This window comes from Anopheles aquasalis, chromosome 2 (assembly GCF_943734665.1).
Source record: "Anopheles aquasalis chromosome 2, idAnoAquaMG_Q_19, whole genome shotgun sequence".
NCBI lineage: Eukaryota > Metazoa > Arthropoda > Insecta > Diptera > Culicidae > Anopheles > Anopheles aquasalis.
In genome coordinates, this window is record NC_064877.1 from 32560177 (window position 1) to 32585000 (window position 24824).

The 24824-nt window shown below is 48.2% G+C and overlaps 1 protein-coding gene and 1 non-coding gene across 2 annotated transcripts in view; one reads left to right on the forward strand and one right to left on the reverse strand.

The window, feature by feature from the left end:
* LOC126574330 (uncharacterized) overlaps nt 1-24824 on the reverse strand; it is a 120425-nt gene that overhangs the window by 16048 nt on the left and 79553 nt on the right. Inside the window, exons 6-7 of the mRNA XM_050234473.1 lie at nt 5427-5501; nt 5228-5354 (exon numbers count right to left, since the gene is read on the reverse strand). Of these exons, the coding sequence (XP_050090430.1) occupies nt 5228-5354; nt 5427-5501 (202 nt within the window). The remainder of the gene's footprint in view (nt 1-5227; nt 5355-5426; nt 5502-24824) is intronic.
* Trnap-ugg (transfer RNA proline (anticodon UGG)) lies at nt 6027-6098 on the forward strand. The gene has a single exon. It is a non-coding gene; the product is annotated as a tRNA-Pro (tRNA).

Here is a 24824-nt window from a genome sequence, read left to right on the forward strand (position 1 = left end):
GAATACCATCATTTGGATCCGACAAAGCATTTCCAACGGAACTCACGTAGAAAGTGAAATGCGACGGAACGAAAGCCTTTATCTCAGCTGACAAGTGCAGCAACCGTGTGGTACTAACAGATCGCAAAGCAGCTGTTATGCAGGTTGATGGACCAGATACTGCTGTGAGTTGAATTTACTTGGATGACACCTGCCCAAGGTCGCACTGTGATGTCACTATCTCACGCAAATTCTTCTAAAGCATCAACGAAAATGGAGTCAAAGTGCGACCTTCCAAACGCTTCAACGCCGTAGTAGTCAAATTGCGTAGCGATTTAGCTCTCTGCTGGTGACCATTCCCTTTTTATGCTCATGACATTTCCATCAGCAATCCTATTCACCCCATTTTTCCCCGGGGGGGTTTCTTTCTACCTCAAGATGGGACCTTATAAATTTTCCATTTCCCAGTGATACAATCAATTTTTCGCACAAACGGCATCTTCACACCTAGCTCACCGGAATGTTCTGCTTTGTAGTTATCGTTTCGATTCACCCAGGAGGCAACAAATCGGTCGACACCACGATTTGACCATCACCGGAGCGACCGAAGCGACCATGCGGCGAATCGGGCATGGACATCCGTCGGGCGACGGTGATGTCCGGTCTTGTGCGTCGATGTTATGCTCGATTTGCTCCGTACCGGCGGGTGTCTTGTATGTCAAGACTAGCTCAAGTCCATGGTACGGGACGTGGCACCCAGCAGGGAAGTTGATGTGACCCCATTTTCCCCTGGTTCGCACTACCACGTCAACCACGACGACGTTGTTCTTGTCGTTCTTCCAGCGGTCGTCCAGCGGTGGTCACCATCACTTCACCATATTTACCGTGAGTCCGCTGCTTTTGGTGTGAGGCGAATGGAAATCGGACGAAAATAAATAAATACAAGGAACAAAACGGAACACAGAAAAGAACAAGAAAAACGGAGCGAGGAAAATACATCCCCAACAGTCCCCATTCCAACCCGGCACTAATGGTGCGCCTCCGGTGGTCGGTCTCGGTCGATCCGTTGTTTACGTTTCATTCCGCTTTTCGATCAAGCGGACACACTGGACGCTCGGTGTCTTGCCAGCTCAAATTAGCTGTCAAGCGTGGCCGTGGCCGGGCGTGTCAGGCCGGAGTGGTGGGGGTGGTGTTGGGTGCAGTCGGCGAACAGACCACCCACAAACGACGCAACGGATTAATTTGTTTCTGAGAGCCTTCTCGAGCCTCGTTCGCTTATTTGCTTCGTTCGTTCGCTTTTAATTAAAGACTTCTTCTCCAACTAGCCCCCGTGCGGTGAGCACAAGGCACTTGAGTGTGGTAGCTTTAATCGGCCAATTGTGGTGTAGGTTCCATTGAGGGATAAGCATTCTCGCATCCGGACGAGCCATCAGGTCTCGATTAAGCGGATAAGGACAGTTCCTTTCGCCTCGCCTTTTCACCTTGGACACCGGTTTGGCATGGCACCAGTTGCCACGGTCGTCAAGCAGCTGTTTGTTACGAAGCTACGAAGCTGAGCATGTCGCCAATATTTTGAGGGCTCCGCTTTGGATGTGATGGCATTTAAAGGCCCTTCGTTCAGGAGAACGAAACGAAACCAGCCCCCTCCGAAAAACAGTAATAATGTGCCACTTGCAACCATTTATTTGCATCTAATCTTTCCTGCTTCCTTAACTCAGATCTTCTGGTAACTTTTGACAACCGTTTACCGGGTGTCCTGGGCCGGGTCCGGGTCCGGGCGATGAGTGTCCGGAGAACACCTTAGCGATCCCCTGGCACAGTGCAAAGCGGTTCGTTCGTTTGTTCGTTCGCGTTCGTTCTGCCTTGTGTCTCGTGGTTCGCGGTCCGTTTCAAGTCTCCTTAATTTCACTTTCAACCTCACCAACCCCTCTCCCACACCACCCACCTGCTCTGGTTGGCCTCAATCATGAGAGTGACCCTTTTCCCGGAGGCCATTCAAATGAGAGGATCAGCTAGCTAGCAATCCCACGGCCCACGGCCAAAGACTGTAGAGGAGTTTGAGTGTATTTGTCGGTTGGAGGGATGTGATGGAGGCTAACTACCGAAAATAAAGAAAAAAGAAAGAGCAAACCGAGTGTCCCAGGCGACCGAAAAGGTACACCACGGTCCACGGATGGAGCCAAAGGTTGGTTCAAGACAATTTTCCTCGCTGTTGAACGGTTGGACGGGGTGGAGCATATTCTTGCGAAGGTAGCTTTCTTTTTATTTCCTCTTGGCGGTATCGTTTCTATGTTTTATGTTTGTTTCAAGTGCGTCCCCTTTGGCAAAAAGCGGCAGCAGCAGCAGTCGCTCACTCTCAAAACAACTCTGTTAGTCGACGAGGAGGTCGAGGGGGAAGGTGGTGGGCCCTTTCCCGGCGGCTTTTTTATGACCGCTCCTTCCAGCGAGGGTGGTGCGACTGGTTTTTTTTGGTTTTGGGGGCCACTACAGCCGGCCATTCAATGTCATCATTAGATCCTTTCAGCTTCTCCGCGCCCATCACTGACGCTTGACCGGTCGCCGGTCGGTCCGCTGGTGATGGAAATTTCATGTCCCAGTTCCCTTGGGGCGTTTAACGGTGGCACAGGGCTTTTCGTGGGGTGGAGAACGGGTGGGTGGTGGGTTTTTAATTTTTTTGTTTTTTGGTTTCTCTTCCTAAGTCGCGGAGAGCGGAAAAGCTGAATAAAAGGTTTCAAGCGATGGAGAGAGAGAGAGAGAGAGAGAGAGAGAGAATGATTGTGTGCCGAAGGCAACATATAAACCATCCTCCACCCACAAACAGAGACAGGGGACACGGTACATCGCAGAGTGGGTCAGTGATTCACAAAAAAAAACGAGGCAGAGATCCGTGCGCTTCAAATGGATGCTTTTCGTTTGGAGCACCTGAAGAGCATTCAGTCGCACCGCAAACACTGTTCTCTGTCTCTTCCTCGTTCCTGACCTGACTGTTCGAGCTCTCGCAAATCGCCACCACGGTGCACCACAGAATGGCGGTGGACTGCTGTGTAGCGCCAGGTCGACAGAAGTTGTCCTATTATAGGGGGCTTAGCTCAGGTGAACTTTTACATCATCCCAGAGTCCGAGTATGTTCTCTCTGTCTATTTCTCTCCCTCTCTCTCGACATCGCTCCTCAGTGCAAACGCTGTAGATAGTTTATCAGCAAGGCGAAGGACCGGAAACTGGGAAGCAACATGACAAACTGTAAAAACACGCCACCATCGGCCACACGGTTACGACCGATCGGTCAACAGCAAAATGGTCTGCAGCAGCAGCAACAGCAGCAGCAAGAGGGAATGCGTCGGATAGATGGAAATGTAAAATGATGCGGCAAAAAACAGTGTGTAATAAAAAACCTTCCGGGACCCGAAGAAGAAGAAGAAGAACAACGAGGAGAAGCAGCAGCCTCCTGGAAGTGGATGAATGTGAATGTGACCCTCCCACACTTTCCCGCTGTCAGTGGCCAACGGTAAGCATATTTTCCAACCGAATGACACGGTTTTGCAGTGTTGGAAGTTTTGCAATAAATAAACTTTCGGTCCTACCCCAACCAAGGGACGATGCACGATTTCCCTGGTCCCTAAATTCACGAGGGTGGCGAGGGGGGAAAGAGGTTTCGGATGGAAGGAGTTGCGAAAGGCAACCGGACCGAACGATTGGCCGGAGACCTGGCGACGGGACCGAACAGAAGACGCGTCGGTTGGTGATGATGCCTCGGTTGTGGGCCAACTTTGTCACCGAATTGTGACCGACAAGACCGATCATCATCGTCATCAACATCATCAACAGTGTTTAGGGTGTTTGGGTTGAGTGTTTTTCACCGCCCTTCACCAACAGTGCTTCAACTTCTGCTCCGGATGTTGTCGTAGCAACTATGATAACAGATTAGCTGTTTTGTCTCGCCAGGGGATCCGATCACCGTGCTTCCATCTCAAAAGAGGATAACACGAGAGAAAGAGAGAGAGAGAGAGAGAGAGAGAGAGAGAGAGAGAGAGAGATAATCTTGTTTATGTTGCCGATTACAGATGGAATCGATTGGCGAATAGGGAGTCAGCGTTCGATTGTTGGTTAAGTGATTCGTGAGAGAGAGAGAGTTTTTAACAATCCGTGTTATTAATTCTAATTTTTAACCTGGTGTCTTATCGATGTTTAGTCAGGTAATTGAAAGGATTTTAATGAGTGAGTGTCAGAGAGATTTGCATAAGAAATGAAGGGGATTCAATATAAACGGTGAATAAATTCCATGGGCAATGGATGGACGGAGTTTTCAGAATATTTTGGTGGCAGGATATTCAAGGACCTAACGTACGCCGAAAAAGTGACAATCGATAACCACACAATTTGTAGCAACAAAAGCGTGTTGGTAATAAATTTAGTCGTGGAAGAAAAAGGTTCATAGCTTATTTGAATATTATTAAACTTTTTCAAACGGGGTCACAACGGAGATATTTGGTGCAGAACTGAATAATAAATGAACTTTTCTTCCAAGTGTTTGAGAGCAAATTTGTTGAACAATTTACGGATAGTTAAATTATCTCTTAAATTCAGAAGAAGTTATAAAATTGGTTATTGTTACTTGAATGCAACATATTTCCTACTGTTAGATAGCTGACGAACTGTGAACCGTCTGTCCATTCTGTCTGCTTTCATCACGCAAAACACCATTTTTAATTGATTATTTGCTCAACCCGGCCACCGTACTTGACAATTAGCTCCATCATGCACCAATTGCCTTCAATCACAGGGAAGATGCACGGTTTCGGGGATGATGCGTATCGGCGAAATGGTGCCGGTACTGTTTCTGCATCACTAAACACGTACGTGGCGACTAATGCAGCTGCATAATTCATTACGCTCGCCAGTTGATTATCATTTCGATTGTTGACAGTTTGATCTGCCAGACCTGCCGACGCCACAGCCGGGGCGCCACCGATTGTTTGTGTTTCGTCGATGTTCCCAAATGAGCGCCAGGGTCCGGGACCCCGGGATGCCCGGATGTTGGTGATGCATGGTGCATGGTGCCCTGACCGACCGGAGCTATTGATAGCATCGGTGATTAATGAAACAATTCAATTATCAAACATGTTGGCACCTTTGTCACCCCGGTGCTCAACCTTCTCACGATGGCGGTTCGTCGATATCACAGTAACAGGGCAACAGGAGCTTGTCAAATATCCTAATTATTACATTAAAAACACAACTCCCCACTTACCTCGCTCCGGTATTGGTTCCTTGCGGCTCGATTCTAGCGGTGCTTGGGAAACCTCCGAGTAGATGGTACCGACCTCTGCCAAACACCGCAGTATCAGCTGCCCGGTGGTGTAGTGCGAGGGCAGTAGCTAGCGAGACAAAAAAAGGACAAAGTTTACATCAGTTCGGATGCTTAACAGAATGGCAGAAAGGCTACATACCTGTATGGTTAGATCCCTGGAGGCCCAATGAAGATTGTCAGGCGTCGGATGAAGAATCGTGGGTTCCGTACCGACCTGTGCGAGATTGAGAAATGAAACAACAACAGACAAGACATTCAATCAATTGAGAAGGCACCCAAACGCATTGCTCTCCGTAGAAGGGTTTCGTGATTATTTGCACCCAAATTGAAGTTTCTACTTTTTCGATGACTTACTACTACGCATTGACGATAGACTCCGGATGATCCTTCATCCATGCTTCTCGTATCGCTCATCGACATTGCATGAGGAAAAGGAAAAATTTTCGCCGTACGTAGTACAATTATTGTATCTTTTCTGCTGTTCAATGCAAACCAGCCAAAACAGCCAACCAGCAGTACTATCTTTAAATTCAATCGCTTAGTTTCATCGGTTCGGTGCACGTAGTACAGAATAAAAAATGACAAAAAAGGGAAAATGTATTTCCATTGATGGTTTGTATTGTAGTATTGTAGAAATATGATACGCAATATTTAAAGACGATATCATAACGACGCTAAATCGAACGAAATTGAGGGCTCTGCCAAGCGTTGAAATCACGTCTTTTCTATTGTTTCTGTCGGCTCAATGGTCTAGGGGTATGATTCTCGCTTTGGGTGCGAGAGGTCCCGGGTTCAAATCCCGGTTGAGCCCTATTGTTTTGCACAACAACTACACAACAATAGTGGTTTGAAGCGTCCATAAAGATACACTCCGTTGACATAAGCTCCGCGAGAGGCATAAATCCGAGAGATAATATGTGTGGTATGCATATTATTTTTCGGATTTATGCCTCTCACGGAGCGTATGTTAACGGAGTGTGTCTTTATGGAAGCTTCATTCACTTCACTTACACAACTCCGGGAACATATACAACACTCACCCCGGCACGGATTATGGCAAATGATTCGATTGGTTTGCGGGGGTCGTACAGCAAACCATACTTCACCCGGGCTGTTACCCAGTGCGTGTGTCACGTACAATCGAACATCGGTTTTACGTCTTCATAAAAACAGATTTTTACTATTCACGATATTTCAATTTCGGCGTTTCTGGTGGCTGGCGGGCGCTGGCAAATCGGTTCGCGGAATGCGCCCCAGCAGCCGGTACCGTTCGGACGGACCGGTTGTCGCGAGATGCTGCAATGCGCCGCACCACAAAACTACATTAAGCGTCTTATTGGAACATCGCGAGCGAGAAATCTCGCCAACACTCCGACACAACGGCGGACGAAATGGGCCGACGTCAGAGGAGGGCAGGATGGGGATTTATGTTCTGCAGCATAAAATATTTATGATCACCGAGCGCAACGGTTGGCAACGCTGAAGCTGATGAGTCACGCCGGTACTGAGATACGGAGTTCGCGGGGAACCTGAGTTGGTCATCGTGCCTTCGGTCCTGTTCCGTGATTCCATTTCTACCACTAGGCTCGCCAATGCTAGTCATCCCTCCGAAAGGCAAAAGAAAAGGATTGCAAAGCTCGGAAGCGTACAAACAAGCGAGCTAAGAGCAGGAAGGAACATGTGTCACGAGGCGCAGATTGCCTGAGATGCCATTGGTGCAATTGCCTTACTGCGAGCCTCGAAGCAGCAGCAGCAGCAGCACTCGACAGTCAGACGATGTGTACGGTGTAATAAAGTCCCACTTTAACTTCATTTATGATACAGCTGTTTGGTGTCACTTTGGAACACGACGGCATTCAACTTTCGCTTTTATGGTGCCAACGGAACCGGCGATAGAGCACCGAGCGCAGCCCACCACACTACTAATTGGTATTGGTGCTTCAGTTCCGCCATTCATTTGTTTTTGTGTCAGTATTTCCCCTTTTTTTTGTCTGATTTGTGGGTCTGTCCTCTGGGCACACAGAGGAAGAGGTTCATCACCTTTTATTGCCGAAAATGATGAGAAGAGGATAGTTCGCGGCCATAACCGGAAGTGTGGCACAGTGGGCCTACTTCACACTTCACTGATTAAGAAGGACATTTCCGGCCGGGGGGGGGGGGGGTTTATTCACAGTAATAAACCATTTAATTTGCTATGTTTTGACCTCGATAAGGATGTCGGGAACTAGCGTGATGGAATGATCGGTCGGTTCCATGGCACTCAGACAATTGACTTTCTGTGATTGAACTACGCGAGCATTGGTGAGGATTGCAGTTGTAATATCATGATGATGACTCAAGTCGGGAAGGAAAAAAAATTGGGGAGGAAAAAATGAAACACTAGGCGCCTCCATCTCATGTAATGAAAGCGAATGACATCACACTTGCGAGTGCCACCGATAACCATTTCGTGCGGATGCTTGTTAGAACAATTGTCACGCAAAGCTGTTTGATGCCGTCTTTGGCGTCGTACCGGCCGCATCGAGGTGACGATTTGTGGAATGAATTTTCCGGATGTGGCGGAAAATATCATTAATGTAGCCGTGAGCCCCACCGAGCGTAGACTCAGTTGGATTCATTATATTTCCCTTCGTGACCGTGCCTCGCGAATCGCAAAAATCGTCCTCATCCGTCGGCAGCACCGGAAGCCGCCGATGGCTTTCGTCAGCAGACGACGATTGAAACGATACGCAACGAAGCGATCCACATGGCAAGGATAGGCGTGGACTGCCCATCATAGCGTCACCACCGGTGTCCGAGCGAACGACCGGGCGACCGACGAAGAAAGTGACAGGAAATAAAATGAAGACGATAATCACATTTTAAACGTCTCGCTCGTGAGCTCGAGCTCCGGAATTGGAATCGTTTTGTTCTTCTTTTTCGTTTCCTCTCGTTTCGGTCACAACCAGTAGGGGATCGAGGGTGTGGGTGGCTGTTGGACACAATGATGATCCCAAGTGAGGGCGCTGCGAGTGAAAACACAACACTGCACGTCGTCACAGTTTGTCAGCTGGAGTGCAAGATTCAAATTTATTGTATAATGTGGCAATGGTGGGGAGGGATTACTCACGCCGTGGTTCCATGCGAAATGTTGGGAAAATTGAAACACCCTTAACAAACTCTGACCTCCCGTGTCAGAGAGAGAGAGAGTAAGGAAAAAAATGAGACCAAAACCGAAAGACGGTGAAAGAAACAAGTTTTGTATGGCGGCGAGTTCCGCGCCACGAAAGGCACCACAAAAGACGAGAAGTCGAATTTCCTTTTCGAGCGACTTCCTGTTGCTTGCGCCGTCACTTAGTGGAGCCCCCGCCCGTCGAATATGGACACTCTGGTCTTTGTAGGCGCAGGAAAAAATAAAATCCCGAGCACTTCCGAAGTGGTCGCTTTTGTGAGGAAGCATTAATAAAGGGGGCGGTTATACATTATGCTGCAGTAATTAAATGTCAGCTATCCGCTGTTGCCGTGTTCGTAGGCACAATACAGCTTGACTTTTCTTTTCTTTCCTTTTCTTTCGCTGATAAATAATTAGTACCAATGGGTTTTCCCCCCCTTGTTCTTGTTTTGGTGAGCGCTCCGTTTGCTTTCACATAATGTGATAAGACAGTTCATTTCCTTCTTAATTTTAATTATTCTCATAATCTATCATGGAATGGCATTTTGTGCAGTGCTTTTGGAATATAATTTCAACGGTTCAATAATACAAAGTGTAAGTGTATACAACTTTACTCATCAGGCATTTTCTAGCATACAAAAATTGTTATTCTTCAGTTACATATGCTGTTATTGAAATTTTAATAGCAAAGAGATCAAATATAATTTGAGAACACTGTATTGATTGTTATAATAATATTCTCGAAGAAATAGACTATCGCAGATCTACAGGGTGCACCATCAGGTCCACTATTTTAAAGTTAAATAACTCTGTCATTTTTCTGCCGATTTTAAATAATAAACCAGTTTTATTTAGGTTAAAATATAATACCAAACATACGGCTCGTCCGTCCTCATATATGTTAAAAAAAAAATATAATATCGATCAGATGACCGCCTTCGTTCCACATACAAAAAGCGTCCCTTTTTCGGGCATTTGCATTGTATTTAACAACATTTCGGGAGTTATTTTGGCAATTTCAGCTCCAATATTTGCTCTAATTTATTTCGTAGTCTTCGGTTTGTTGGCATAAACCTTATTTTTTAAATAGAACCACAGAAAAAAGCCAGCGCCGTCATATGCGGTGAACGAGGATTCACCATCCATTGCACCAGGGACCGCAGGTCTCACAAGTGATCGATTATTTTGAATATAAAGTGTGACAATATTAGTCCGCTCTTTTTACGTGAAGTAATGCATTACTAAAATGGCATGACTGAAGTTTCAGAAACTGGCCTATTTGTCCAAATCGGCTGAAAAATAACAGAGTTATTCAACTTTAAAATTGGGGACCACCTGATGGCGCACCCTGTATTTCTAAACCCAATATCTAAAAACCATTGATTCAGAAAGCATTCTTAAAGCATCTCATAAATGTGATATTTTATAAGGATTAACTAAAATAACTAAAATAGGTGGTTTTAAAGAAATGGTATAACTATTCTGTATGATTTTTTTGCTGAACGAGGATAAAATGAAATATGGTAAACACATAAACCAAGGTGAACGAGTGCGTGAATGGCAGTTATTTCTTGGAATGGTAATCCCGTACTCATTTCTGCAATACGTCGGGTCATTTAACCGATATTTAAAGCTCATAATAATAATAATAATAATAATAATAATAACAGGAACATCCTCAACAAAAATTGTGAAGCACAACAAGTAACCAAAAGTTACCGTCATTCTAAACCCCCTTTTCATAAATAGTTTTCCGTTGAGCTTCGCTTGCATCGTTTCAGACACTGTTTGTTTCTCTCGACGCTCATTCATCGTTGCAACAGCGGCATTAATCCTTCTACCTTCCTTTACGGTTTCCAACAAACCGCATACACAGACACAGTCTCTGCAACTCCAAATTGACCGCAACCTTTTCCTCATATATGCGCAATCCGCTTTAGCCGGCTTTCTCTCCACTCCGTCGTGTTCTCCGTGCCCGTGTATGAAACGAGTCTTAAATTGCACACCTACGGAATGCTGGACGACAGCTCTCCATTGCCTTTGCGAGAGCCACCGTGGCAACCGTAGTGGGACGTCCCAACATTAATTAAAACTTTTTCCATTCGGTTTCCGAGCGAAGCACCGTGGGTTCACATCGGAGGTGCATCGAGGAGAGTCCGCTGCTGCTGCTCGGTCTGCAAAGCGATCCGGCCGTCCATTGCAATCAACCCTACGGCCATTGGGTTTCGGGAATGTGTGTCGAACTTTTGATCCTTCTTTACCCGAGACGAGAATGGTTCTGAACGGCGAAAGAGAGAGAGAGAGAGAGGGAGCAGCAGGGAATTTGGAGCTCTGGCTTTAGTTTTCACGACTTTTTATTGCCACTGCCCGTCTGGTGCTAAGCACTTGCTGCTGCTAGTGGGGCTCCGTTGCTAAGATCGAAGGTGCTCATGCCGATGCCTTGTGGTTAGGCGGCCAAAGGGTGCAATGAAGGGAGCGAAGGTTCCACTTGATTTTTGTAAAGATTGCACACCTATTGACAGCAGTTTATTGGTTGCTTAAACGTTGCCTAGACCCCCGGTCTTGGAGGTGGCGCTTGATAATTGCGGGAACTAAACCGTGCAGGACGATATAAACATTAACTGGCACACGGACCACCGGTGGAGCACCGGTTGGTTACGACATCGTCGTCAACACATCGTCTAGTTTTCGGTTGGTGGGGAAGGGAAATGGGAAACTTTACCACATTTCCGCTCGTGCTGTCGTTGCCAGCGAGCCAGTGAACGAACGAATGGACGAGTTCCGTCCTTCCGTCGTCGTTTCACCGCCCCCGAATTTTCCTCGAGCTATTTATCGATGTTACGAGTGTACATATTGGATTTTTCTAGCACTTCAAATTCGCTGCTAGGGTTGCCAGGGCCAGGATAGCAATGGTTTGCAAAGTTACACCAACACCACACTCTCTTCCCGGGCCTTCCCCGGTCCCGGTTGCACACCTGGCCAAGGCACGTGTATGTGTTCCGTTTCAACCACAAACTACAATCTGCGCTCTGTTCGACCTCGTATACGCTTCCTGGAACGGCAATCAGAGTTACGGCAGAGTTCGAGCGGGGTTTTTTTTGCTCCATCGAGGGCAGTGATTGGTAAAAAGAAAATCCCGGAACCAAACGGGGTTTGCCAAAAAATATTACTCCCCGAGCGCCGTACCAGCGCGCTACCACTAACTAGGCGACTCCCTTTATCCGAGTGTCAGTACAAACGGGAACCGACCGCAAGGAGCAGCCCGTCCATCAGGTGCTCGATGCGAAAGGTGCACGGTGCAGTGTGGCCACGCTTTTGGTATGATTTATTGTGCGAAATGTTTCTCTTCACCCGCTCACACCCGCCCTTTCCTTCGTCCCTTCATTTCGTATTTGCAAGGTTGAGCTCTAAAACTTGTTGGTCCATCACATCACCGCGGACCGATGTGTTCGACGATGTAGCAACCATTGATCGAGCCACGGAAAGAAGTGGCCGACCCCGTTTTCCATGAAGTGGAACCACACACTATCGGCCCGATCGGGCCAATCCTCCCAGGGATTGTGGTTCGTGGTTCGGAGAAAGTTTTTCAATTCCACAACGTGTAATTTATTTTATTGGTTTGCGCTGCACCGTGATTTGCTTACTGTCGTTAGTGGCTCACGGGGCTTCCGCAAAAGCGTTGCACACAGTGCTGGCCCGGTAATGCCACGGAGTGCTGCAGTGGGTGGAAATGCACCCGGAACGGAAAGAGAAACATTTTTCATAATCAACGTGGGAGCCGCACCAGCGTCACTGCGATCGTGCGTTATAGTTGTAAGGACTGCTGCTAAGCGCCCTTGTGTGCGCCATGAATGGGTGCAGCATTACGATGTGCCATCGACCAACCAGCACTCCCCAATGAATGGTGCTGATCGATGGAATAAGCGGGTGATTTAATGGGATTGAATTTTTCCATTCCAACCCTTGTGTTCCCCCCCCCCCCCCCCGGGGACTTTGCTTTTGGGTTCTTTCCGTTTCCGCTGTCATCATCGTTGTCGTGTTCTGGTTGCCGCTTTCCGCGAAACACTCGATGGCAATAGCATGTATCGGAGATACATCTGCCTCCGATCGTGAATGGGAATAAAAAATCTGTGTGCTGAATGGAATTCGACAAGAGAAAGAGAGACAGAGAGACAGAGAGAGAGAGAGAATAAGTTTTTCCAATAGCTCTAATAGAATTGAGATGTTTTTTCCCCCTTTTTCATTCGTTTTTGCCGTCGTTTGTGGTTCGCTCGCTAATAAATTGGTTAGACCTAATATGAAATATGTTAGGTACGACGAATTTCGGAACAGAAGAAGATTCCGTATCATGTAATCGTCCTTTCCGTTTACCGTTTTCTTTGATTCTTTGAGGTTCACGTCACATCAAACTATTGGCTTGTGTTGAGGGCTATTCTATTTTGTTGTATGGTATTCAATAGCAATAGCAGTTATGCAATGAGCAAAGATTATTAAGTCGCATAAGCTATGCTGTGAACGAGGTACACTTTAATACTCAAGCTGATAGACAAACTAGTGCGAAAGGTTCTTGGTAAAAAGCAAACAAAAAAAACTCTCGGTTCCCCATTTTATGTCCTTGAAATGATCTTTGGCTTCACTGGTAAACACCAGCAAGTCAAGGTCACATAAAGAGGGTAAACATTAAACCAATCACTTTGCGATCAAAGGCCACCAACACTTGAATAGCTCTCGCTTTGCCAAAGAAGACACCCTTGGCCTGGGGGATTGTTCAAACAGTCGAAACCTCTGGCAGCTGGCAGCTGGCGACAGAACGCCGACCTACTATCAGATGATGGATGGCCAATTAATTATTGGGTGGAAAAATAAGTTCGTTATTAAAACTCGCTCACCCTTAAGAAAATGTCACTTTCCGTTGGCGATTCCGGGCGCTTTGATGTTACTTCGCCGCTCCTCTTCGCCACGCCTATTCAAGGATAAGATCGTTTGCATTCGATTAAAATGAAGGTTTCTCGTGGCTCGAGCCCATCACGAGAAGCAATGATGAGTAAAATTGTCTTCCGAAGCTTGGCCAACGAAGGTCATTACTAGGTGGCGAATCACTTTCCAGCGGCTCAATCTAGCAGAAAAATGGCCCGAAAAGTGTGGTTACACAATCGCTGAATCGCTGGTGTCAATGGTGACAAAATGGTTTTATGTGGCGGCATCAATGGCCTCTACAGTGTTTGGCTTTAGATATGAAATCAAATGACGGGGATGAGTGTCGTCGCGTACTCTTGACTGCAGTGTGCGCGCGAGTGTGTGAACAGATGCTAGGAATACAGATTGGAGCAATTTATAGATAGCAGCCTAATGCCGCTAGACAGCCACCAGGAAGTAGCGGCAGCGGCAGACCCTTTTTCCCCGAGTCTCGGTGGCTTGTGCCAATATTTAACGGTTCAACCTTTGCCCCAACCCGAGCCCCCCTTTGTTCCCTTTGTGCTCTCTCTTTGTGATGGCGATGTTTTTGTTTATGAATACCGCATTCGAGTAGCTCTTGGGCTCGAGTGATGGGGATCCGTTGGGCAATGGCGCTTAGCCATTCATGAAATCCAACGTTTCAACGAAAGCAAACCTTCGGTGAGCGAGTGGCGGACACACGGGCCCGAATGCCCCTTTTTCCGGATGGATCTCGAGAGCACTGCCATTGTAAAAACCCGATGGGATGAGCTGGTGAAATCACTCTCGGATGTATCGCATGGCGGGCAGCACCGGAAACGGGGTCCGTCCGTACGAGCAATCGTTTAGCGCCGAACGCCAAATGGACGACGTTCCTAACGATGGTCTCTTGTCACGGTCGACGTCGACGCTTATCGAAGGAATGGATGAAATGGAAAATACTCTTTCTCTCTCTCTTTTCTACTTGTTCGCTCTCTCTCTCTTCCTGTTTCGTTCCCTTTTCGCTAACCGGCACTAGTGTGGCGCCATGCGAATAAGAACGGTGGGGCTGATGGAAGGGAAACTAACATTTCCCTACAGCATACAACGTGAGAGCGATGCTGGAGCTTGGGCGGACACGTGGACCACTGGATGAGTTATGACTTTCGGCGCGAAGCGCTCGACGAGCACCTCTCAGCGTGTAAGTGTTGTTCGAGAGGAAAAGAAAAAAAAGAAGAAAAAAAACATGCAAAAAGAGGAAAAGCATCCCCTCCTTGCATAAACTTATCTATCTAACTGCTGTCAAAAATGATGAACTAAGTGTGTCTGGTTGAGTGATTTAGTTTAAGAGTTTTACACTTGGTGCTGCTACTGGAAATAGCAAAAAAAAAAGGTGAAAAAAGGCTGTTGGTGCTGTTGCTACTTGTTTTATGATGGATGGGTAACATATTTCACATAATTGCTATATCGTGTCGGTGCATTAAATCATTCGCTGCCAAAAAGGCGAGAAAACAAAACTGGAACTGGAATTAGCTCGTTCGCTTCAATTTCCGCTCGCTTGATGGTCGAATAGAACCGAGCACCAGGTGCATAAAACAATCGAATGCTTCCATTTGAAACGATGTTTATGATGTGCTTTATGCTGAGAATTATGTGAAGTTTCCTTTTGCGTATTCTCCGGTTCGCCTTTACGCATATACGAAGAAGAAGGTGCAACAGTGTGGAACCGTTGGCGGTTAAACTAGTTGAAACATGGCCACCGTCATGTCGTGGTAGAGAGTGCCAATGTCTACCGAATTCATTTCCACTCGGCCGTCAACGGTCAATTTATGAACCAACTTCCCGGTTGGCTTCCTCCGCCTCTCGGAAGCCATTAAAAAGGGGTAATATCATTGCTACCGCGACTAATGGTCACAAAGTTCTGACTGGCAAAAGTTGCCGGTCGCACAATAAATAATGTCGATCGCTTCGAGATTTACCTGCCCGGAAAGTTCCTGACGCCACGGAGCACGGACGATCTGCGTTATTGTGGTGTCCCTGGATGCACCATTTGATGCCGGCATGATGGAAAAACGCATGACAAGCCACGGACACTAATCTATCATCCTCTATCCGCTAACGATGTCCGAATCGTCAACGTACGGAATGTATTTCCCGCCGGAAAAGAAATCGTCATTGAAATGGAAGGGAAGTGAAATTTGATCGAAAAGCTCTCGTCCATCGCTCGAGGTGTACCACAGCATGAAGACCGTTCTGTCTGTGTCCCTCAAACAACCAGACCACTCGACTTCGATGATAGTGATACGACGCTGCATCAGGCAGTATCCGGATGATGCACTAATAGTAGAGAAGTTTAACGTCCGCGCTAGTCCGCTCTAGATACACATAAAAGCTTTGAAGGACACGGAAACGGAATCGCAAGCACAGAACCTCCGCAGAGCTCCACGATTTGAGTGAAGTTCGAAACAAACAAAGGACCTAAGCGGGAGGTCACCATCACAGTACGGCTAGCCTAGGCCACCCTTGAGTTGGTTGGGAAGACACCGGAGTTTTTTCCGGAAGCTCATCTCATCGGCGAGATGGCTCTGCGGTGTTTTGACTTCCAGTCGTCGCGCAGTTCGCGAGCGGAATTTCAGTCGAGATTTACCCAACCGGCAACGGTATCCGCGACCACGTCTCTCTTTAATGCTGCACGAAACGGATCGCCGTTTGTTGGTCACCAACAGAAAAAAAGAAAAAAAAACAAAGGAAAAAAAAACGCCGAGAAGTTGGTCCCATTGAAAACTCAATTTTCCAGTTGAACCAACCAACCGGGCACGGGTGCGAGCCGCAAGCGTTAGGATCATTTCACGTCAAAGTGCTTCCAGGACCGCGCGCGACCAGTGCCAGCTGCTGGATGTCCTTTTTCTTCCAACGCAGCTTGATTGTGTGATGACAGCGCCAGCGGTTCCGCTGCTGGTTGGCTCTCGGTTCCGATTCAGCATTAAGCGAATCGCTTTACACCTTCAATCTGCTGCCCGGGTGGTGACGGGGAAAGGACCGTGAATTTCATCACGGGTTTCCACGGACTATAAGCGACCACGGCAGCGTGCCACGTACGCCACGGTGGTAACATGAGACCTGAAGTCGTGACGGTGATGAGAGAATCGGGAGAGATGTCAGTCCGGGAGAAATAGTTCATTATTTCTTTACAGAGCAGCAGGTTGAACGCGACCGTGTATGTGGGTGTGACGGTTGAGTTTGAGAAACGTTCCTTTACCGGAACTCAACCCAAGCGGACTCCACTTTTTTCCCCATATTTTTGCTTTCGGCTTTCCAGCCAGCCAGTCAGCCAGCCAACCAGCCACGATGGCATCTCGTTGGCTTCAGATTTCGTTTTGATTCTCGTTAAATCCGGCTTCGGTGCTTTCCGGGACATCCGGTGTCTGGGGTATTCTGGAAAGCAGCACGGCAGCAGCAAATGGTCGGCAGCATCGGAGCGGCAGCGGATGTTGGCTTGCAGCAAACAAAAACCGAGCGATATAAATAGTTTTCCATCCTTTCACGGCCTCGGCATTCAGATCTCTTAAACGCTTCCTCCTCTTCTTCTGCCCTCGCTCTCTTCCTTCCATTCCTCACCGTGACGTTGGGATGTTTTTCAAAAATACAAAATGCCCCTCTGTGCGACGGCAGACTGTGCAGACGGCGGTGAGTCACGTGAGACGAGATTACCGGGTCCGAGAAATTGCTTTCGTCGTCCTCTGCGGCTCTAATTAGTGTTGTGCGACGGAAGCCCGGCCGCCATTCATATACCTGGCAACTATTGTTTTGGCGAAGAAAGGCACCACCGGATCATCTGCTACTCATCGGTCCCTCCCTGGGCCCCCCCCCCCCCCGAGAGGTCGAGAGGTCAATTGCAGGGGGCGATTATCCTTTATTTTACGAAAACAAGGCCCTGGGGTCACTTGCGTTCGTGACGTTTCGATAAAAATGGCCTCTCGGTCCATCCCACGCAGGACAGCTGAACCCTAATTAACCCGTTCCGGAGGTCTCAAAGGATCTCTCCCTCTGAGCCTTTTTGTCCCACTTTGGAGGGTGCCCGATTACCGGCAATTAGCATCCATTTGCCGAGCACCAGCACCAACCGACGGCCGTGGCCTGGGGAAGCCTCTAGAAATGACAAACAAAAGTCATCCAAAAAGTGTAACGATGAACCGGTTCACGGCGCTCAAGAGGTCGCTTTCAGCGGCATAAAGTGATCACTCCCAACCGCTTCCCTTCCTGCAGCCCTGGGTTGGGGAGGGTTGTTCCACTTCCGGGCAAATTGAATGTAAACTTTTGTGGCGCGAATCCAAATTCTCCACCACCAGGCAAGCCTCCAGCGCTCTCCGATCCGCACACCGAGTGGGCACTTAGCTTTTTTGTCTTAATTCCGTGATGGCCACCGGTGACATGTATGCATGTACCAGGGAAGGGTTGGAAGGGTTGCGTTTCCGGCGCCCGAAAGTGATAATTAACTTAAACGGTTCCGGACGATCCGGAGTGCGATGCCGATTGTTGGCAGACGCACTCCCATGACTGTGCTCCTTGTGTACGGGCAGAGTGTGTATCAGCGTCAGCGTAGTGGCGCAGGGAGCCGGGTCGAGATTAATTTAATTTTCACTTTACTACCAAAAATCCGACCGGAATACCAATCCAGTCAAGCGCCAGGGTGCAGGGCCAGGAAGTGTTGATTTATCTGGCGCCAGATTTAGCTCTGGCCTCCGTACTTTGTGTCGCCCGAGCGAACGGGTGAGGGCTGACGGAAGGGCTGTCGTCGGTGAAGGGGTCGCGGGAATCGGCCATCGTTGGCCAGAAGCATTTCGTGCTGAACTTGATTGGAAGAAAAGTTGCGTTTGGTGCTTTCGCTGGCATGCAGGCCGAGCAAGTTTGGCACGCACAGTGACTGCACAATGAACGGGAAAGGGGAAAGGGGGGGGGGGCACTCAGTAGGGTGGCAGGCACGCTTTTCCCACCGGCAGGCTAATGGGACATAATTTTCCTTTCGCGTTCGAGTGCAGCTGTGAACAATGGATTTACGGCGCATCGGTGAGCGGTTCTAACTTTTTATGATTGGCAAAATAAGTTAGCGGATGCGTGGCACCGCTCGAAAGGCCCTTCCTTCACAGCGGGGGACGGGGGGCATTACATTAACGGTAATGGAAGGCCAACATCAGTGGCAAAGATTGGCCAGATTGCCCTCTCCTCATCCTCTTAAACTCTTTTTCTTTGAGCTTGTCTTGGTCGCCACTGTGCGGCTTTACTGTGAGTAATGCAGTAGAAAGCAGCGCAGTGAATAGGGTTTGACGTTCCGTGCCGTTGATGTACTTTGTTTGAGTTTGAGTATAAGGGAGTATGATGAACGGATGTTAACACATTTTGCAGAACCAGAAATAATTGGATTTCTCTAGATATAACTTTCCACTCGATTGCACTTAATATTATTCATTAAACTTTCACCAAATCCAGAGCTCCCATACAACAATAGGATGTGCAATAAATAAAATGAAAACTAGACGCTGCGCTAATAAGACGAGCGGCTAATCTAATTCTAGATAAGCTAAGACTCTATTCATGTGACTAAACGTTATGTTAACACGAACAAGCGACAAATTCTGTGTCAAAATAGTTTTTTTTAAAAAATTTTTAACATATATAAGGACGGACGAGCCGTATGTTTTGTGTCAAAATGGTTGTACGAGATAAAGCATTCTCCTATAATCTATGCATTTATCCTTGCTTGAAAGTTTGTAAAACTATGAACAGAAATAGGTTTTTGTTTTGGTGAGTTAGTTATTTGAAATGGAGAAATGCTGCTCTGAACTTAGTGCTTGTTTGATAGAAACTTAATTGGAATTGTTGCTCATGTACTTTCACATACTAATAATTGTGGTAATTTGATTTATTTTTATTGATGTCCATTTCACAATATTAATCGTGGTTTTCTCTAGCACAATTCTTTAGAAATCCATTGCTCAAAGCAAGTGTTGAGATGCGATTGTAATGCAAAATAGACATTAAGTTCATAATTAAACTGGATGTAAAATTACACATATCAATGCAACATACGAATTTCTCCTGAAGGATAGTGCTAATTGGCATGTGTCCGGTGAGTTGCCATAGACAACACGTTACTATGTTTAATACGAATGCGAACACCGATACTAGGAAGCAGTCGAGAGCGAATTCCGAGCTTTTGATGCGTGCGAAAGTAGCAGCAGCAGCAATGCATTCGCGTTACTCAACGCATTTAATCAATTCCGGATAGCACTAGCGGCGACCACACCTACGCCCGTACCATGGTCGCTCATCTGTAATGATTCAAACACCGTGTTGGCCGTGCACCGTGCTCCAGGATGGCCTCCAGGTATTATAATTTAGATCGAAGCTAAATTAGAATTAGATTTATAGCACGCGAATCATCACCGATAACACACATACCTCGCAGCTCTCTCACACCTCGGAAAGGGGAAATGCGGGCACCGTCGACGGAGTGGAAACGGAAATAAATTGAACCACCGGTCGGTGTGTCACCGATGGTCAGCACGGGCAAGCGTGCACCGTGGCTTACACACCACGGTCATGCCTGAACACCCTCCGGTTTAATAGACATCGTTGCAACCAACACGGTGGCACCTGTGCATCGTGTTCGCTTTTGTCCCTTCGAATACCGAGCGTCCATCGGTGGTCGGAGGGATGCCCGAGGGGGATGCTAATATTAAAATGAATGGCTCAAACCATTTTGCCAGTTTAATTACAGTATATTTACCGGCAAACAATGTGATAATTTGAAAATCATACCATTCGATGGGAGCCGTGCGATGTGGCCACCAGATTGAGAAACATATAAACAGAGACCCCAGGGACCGGACTGGACCGTACCGTGTTTGGTTCCGTTGTCCCCGAGGTGGAAGCGCAACAAAACGCTTCCGCACCATAAACGTAATGTTTGAGAAAGTGCAAACACCTAGGCAACAGATTCTCGACATTTCTCATGTTTTACGAAGGTCGAACGATGGCCACGTTCACTGAGACAGCATCCGTACCAATCGCCCCTTGGTCCATTACACCAACAAGACATTTCAATCCACAAATGATGCCGTTCGATGCATGCACACAGGAACAGGACCAGCGTACCGGTTCGTGCGGCATCCGATGCAAGTTCCGCACGGCACGGCATAAGCCTTCACTTCAAGCTCGACGCAATCTAGGGCGTAGGCTGTGTCGAACGTTTGCGTTGGACGCAAATTCGTTTAGATCCGCTATCGCCTGCAAAGCCGGAGGTATACCACTTTGTCCGTTCAGTTGACCGGACAGTAGCAGCAGCAGCAACGCCGGAGCAGGAGTGTCACTGTCACGACATTCTGTTCGCATTTCGCCTTCCATGACATGCCAGTGCCCGGAACAACCGGGAGTTAACGTGCAAACATGAACGGAACGCTAGGTAGAAGCTGGCAGGAGTGGTGGTCGATCGGTGCGTGTGCGTGGTTGCTCTGTGCAATCCAATTAACGAGAATGCCCTTCCGATGCTTCGATTGGATGACGCTTTCCATCACGGCATCTATCCATCTCGGGACGGGGGCAAGGTGCTTTGGCCACAAATTGGATGCCCGGTGTAATGGTATTACTTTTCGGCAGGCGAACATTCGTTCTTTCTTGGCGTTCCGCAGCATGATGCCATTGTCAGAAGTGGTTAGGCGTTCCCATGCGACAGAAGAGAAAAAAAAACAAAGCATGCTATGAGTCATACACGCAGCGCTGATCAAGCTAATGCCATCGCCATAATTACACCGAAAGTATTCAAATATCGCGAGATCTAGCGAACTGACGCCACTCGGCGTCGTATGTGGTCTCAACATCTCTCAACAAACTTCAAACCGTTCCATTCCGAGCACCACGTACCACCATCGGGGTGCATCACGTGTACAAAGACCCTCCCCCCCCCGGGGGGGTGCTGGTAGTTGAATTGAATTAAAGGACTGGCCTGTCCCGTGGTTTCAGTGACCGTTTCCGTGTCATCGTTTGCCGTCGGTTTGGGAACCGTCGCTGGGGACAGAAAACCCCCGGCAAGAGACTTACCGATGTGGCTGCTGTGTCTGTTTGCCGTTCAAACAACAGCCACGGGACGGGACGGCGACTTCTACCAGGAAGCACAAAGCACTCCGAGCAGTTCCGCAGCATATCCGCAGCGTTGGAGTGATTCCACCAGGCAGACAGCCAGGCAGGCGGTCCTCTCTCTCTCTCTCTCTCTCTCTCTCTCTCTCTCTCTGGCGGAATAGCGCAAACATCTTGGCGAGCACTGCGGTAGCGCTAACCATAACGCCGGCAGACGAGTCTTAGACGAGAGTGTATTTGTTATTCAAAACACATAAAGTCAACATTGATTACATTCCTTTCCATTCCCTCCTGGAACACTCACATACACGTGGGTGTACAAACGTGGATGGTTGTACGTCCGCAAACGAGCCACCACACCACAGCATAGCAGCATACACCTGGCACACGAGAGGCTCCAATGTATGGAGAGCCCATTTCTCATTCACGGAACAGCGCCAACCGCCTTATCCTTTTTACCGAATCCAACCAAAGACCCCCTTCCCCCCGCGGGGGGACCGTTTGTGGTTTTGTCCTGAGGGCGCGGGGAAAAGGCAGAGGAGAAAAGAAGGAAGGAAGAAAGGAAGCCGGAACAACCACCGGGAACAACAGTCGGGGCCGTCGCCTCCGTACCGACGGAGGAATTACTAAAAATTACGTTTATCGCAATCATAAATCGTTGGATTACGAATTTAAACGTAATTTTCTATTTCTAACACTCCAACGCCACCCTCTTAGCACGTGGAAGGGAAGCAAGTAGCAAACCACAATCGGGTACCCCTTGGTTTGAGTTCGCAGTATTTGGTCCGTTGGTGATAACGGAGGGATGGAATGGGAATCGGTTCGGCCTCGCCGAACGCTACTTCTAATGCCAATGGGGCCAAATCTCCCCCAAATGGCTGCTGCCACAGACCGCAAAGCCCGTGGGACACCGGTACGCACGTACGATTTTCATTTAGCCAGCAAACAGCGAGTGCAACTGGAGAAGCTTCCGGCTTCTTTGTTTTTTTTCGCGTTCGCTTTTCCGCATCCACATTTTCCCCCAAAAAAATAAACGGGCATCCCACCAGGATTGCCATTGGCTGCATATTTATTTCCTTGTTTTCGTGGGAAAATTTCGTTCTCGTTCGACCGAACTGCACGCCGGCAAACACTCGCTTCGAGGAGGCCAAGCAGCAGGTCGCGCGCCTTTACGGCACAAAATAAGGACAATCGAGCGACAGAGGCCGAGAGGTGCGATTCAAGGCAAAATACAGAAACACAGTCACCAACCAGCAACCTTCGCGACGCAAAACACTCTGCGCATTGGTGAATGTCTTTGGAAAATTCCCTCGCCTCGGCGTTGGTGACAGTCCTTAGGGCTTCGACTAAGGCGTGAGGCGTCGACTGCTGCACCAGCAGCAAGTAGAGATCAGCGGATTGAAATTTAGCGGAGAATACCATCCACAAGATGGTGGGCGCACGTGCGGTTGCGCGAGATAGGGATCAGACCCTCGGGATTATTCAAATCATTCATCGTCGATGAAGTTTATTTACCGGAATGATTGGTGCGGATTTTCGACGATGACGCCACTCCAGCACCAGCACTTGCAGCATCCCCGTGGTGGTGGTGGTAAGTGGAAGAGCAACCGAAAAAGGAAGCGGAAAATGGTGAAAGAAAATCAAAAAAAAAAAAAAAACGAACGAGCTCGAGCTTCCGGGGCCTCCGGGGTTCTCAAGATTGAGCTGCAAACGTACGCGCGCTGGGCACGATACCGATGCCGACGATACGGGCTGTGCTTAACAAGAAGCTCCCAGGAATGAGGGCCTCAGCATTAACTCACACACAAGCGCAGACACACGCGGGGGCAGCCACAACGGACGTACGGTTTTCAGTAGTCTCGTTCAGGGTTTCATTCCCGCTAAATCTAGCCAACCGCCCCGGAAGGTATGCAAGAGAATGCGATTGCGAAACGTTCTGGGGCACTCCGCGGACTACCAACTAACTGGTGGGCACGTCCTGGAAGCTGTATTGAGTAGTTTTTGCTTCACATCCGCCGGTGCCAACGAGCAAACGAGTGCTCTTCGTTCGTCTGCCACGCCACGGATTACGGCGGATTCGCTCGTATCGATGTAAATCGTGGTAGAGCGAAGCGACTCGATTTGGGCGCCAGCAGAGGGCCGCTCGTTCGTTCGCAACATCAAACACATGCCCAACCACCGTTCCCCGGCTCCCGCGGTGGCCACTGAAGTCAAACGATTATTGGGAGGGATTATTGAGTTTCACAGCCGCTCGGTTGGTAAGTGGCGCAATAGTTTGGGATAGAATTTATTGGCCAGCTGAACTGAACTCCGGGTTATAACACCGACAGATCGCGGGCGTACGAACCGATATGTATGCACGATAAAGGTTGTTGTCGGATTGTTGTGTGTTTTGTGTCTTGTCCTTTTGTCCGACAAATGGTTGTCAGCGTTTTACACGGTAACGCAGTAGGCGCTCTTTGATCCCAATAAAACCCTTCGATGGTGCTTTACAAGTCACTGTTTGATCCCTCTCAACGAGGGAATGATTCAAAGCTCACAGACACGCGAGAGTCTGGCGTGTTGTGAATGGAAAAAGTTTGAAATATCATTACTTATCCAAAGTCAGTGGCGTCGAACAACTGTACAACACGGGAGGCAGCGATTGCTTGCAGCCTTCCACGGGTTACTCCTTCCTCTTCTTTTTCCCGTCCTGTCATCTGACATCAGGAACAAATTTATCAAAAGTCGGAAAATAGTTTTCAAAGTTCCCGTGCTGCAGTTGCAGCAAGTTGAGGCAGAGAGCACCGGAGCATGAAAGAAAACAACGGCATGCCCTGGGCCGGAAAATGGCCTGGGATAAAGGGAAGACAAGCTCAACATATCCTCAACAACACATACACACCCGCATCGTGTCGCCTTTCGGTGGCCAACGTGACGTGCACGAAGAAACGATAAAGTTTATATGGCGAGTGAGCAAGGAAAGGAACCTAATCCGGTCGGCGTCGGCCTCGCAGAAAGATGTTTAGCGGCGCAATACACCGCTTATTTTCTTGCACAACTTTCCTTACTTCCCTTTGCTATGATGCACTTGGCCGCTAGTGGCCGTCAATAGTGGCACTAGGGAGGGAGTGTTTCAGTTCAATCGGAACGATGCCATTGCTAGCAGCACGCAGGGATGATGGCGAGGAACTTTTTGGGTAGAACATTCTTCACCGAATGCCTACGGAAGATCTCGCCTGTCTTGCCCTCCCGCGGGGGTTTTATCTCCGATACTCGAGTTTCGAGCTCGGTTGCATTATAGACGGTAACGGGATTCGTTCATGTGCCGTTGCGTTGGTACTTTGCCAATTAGAAGAT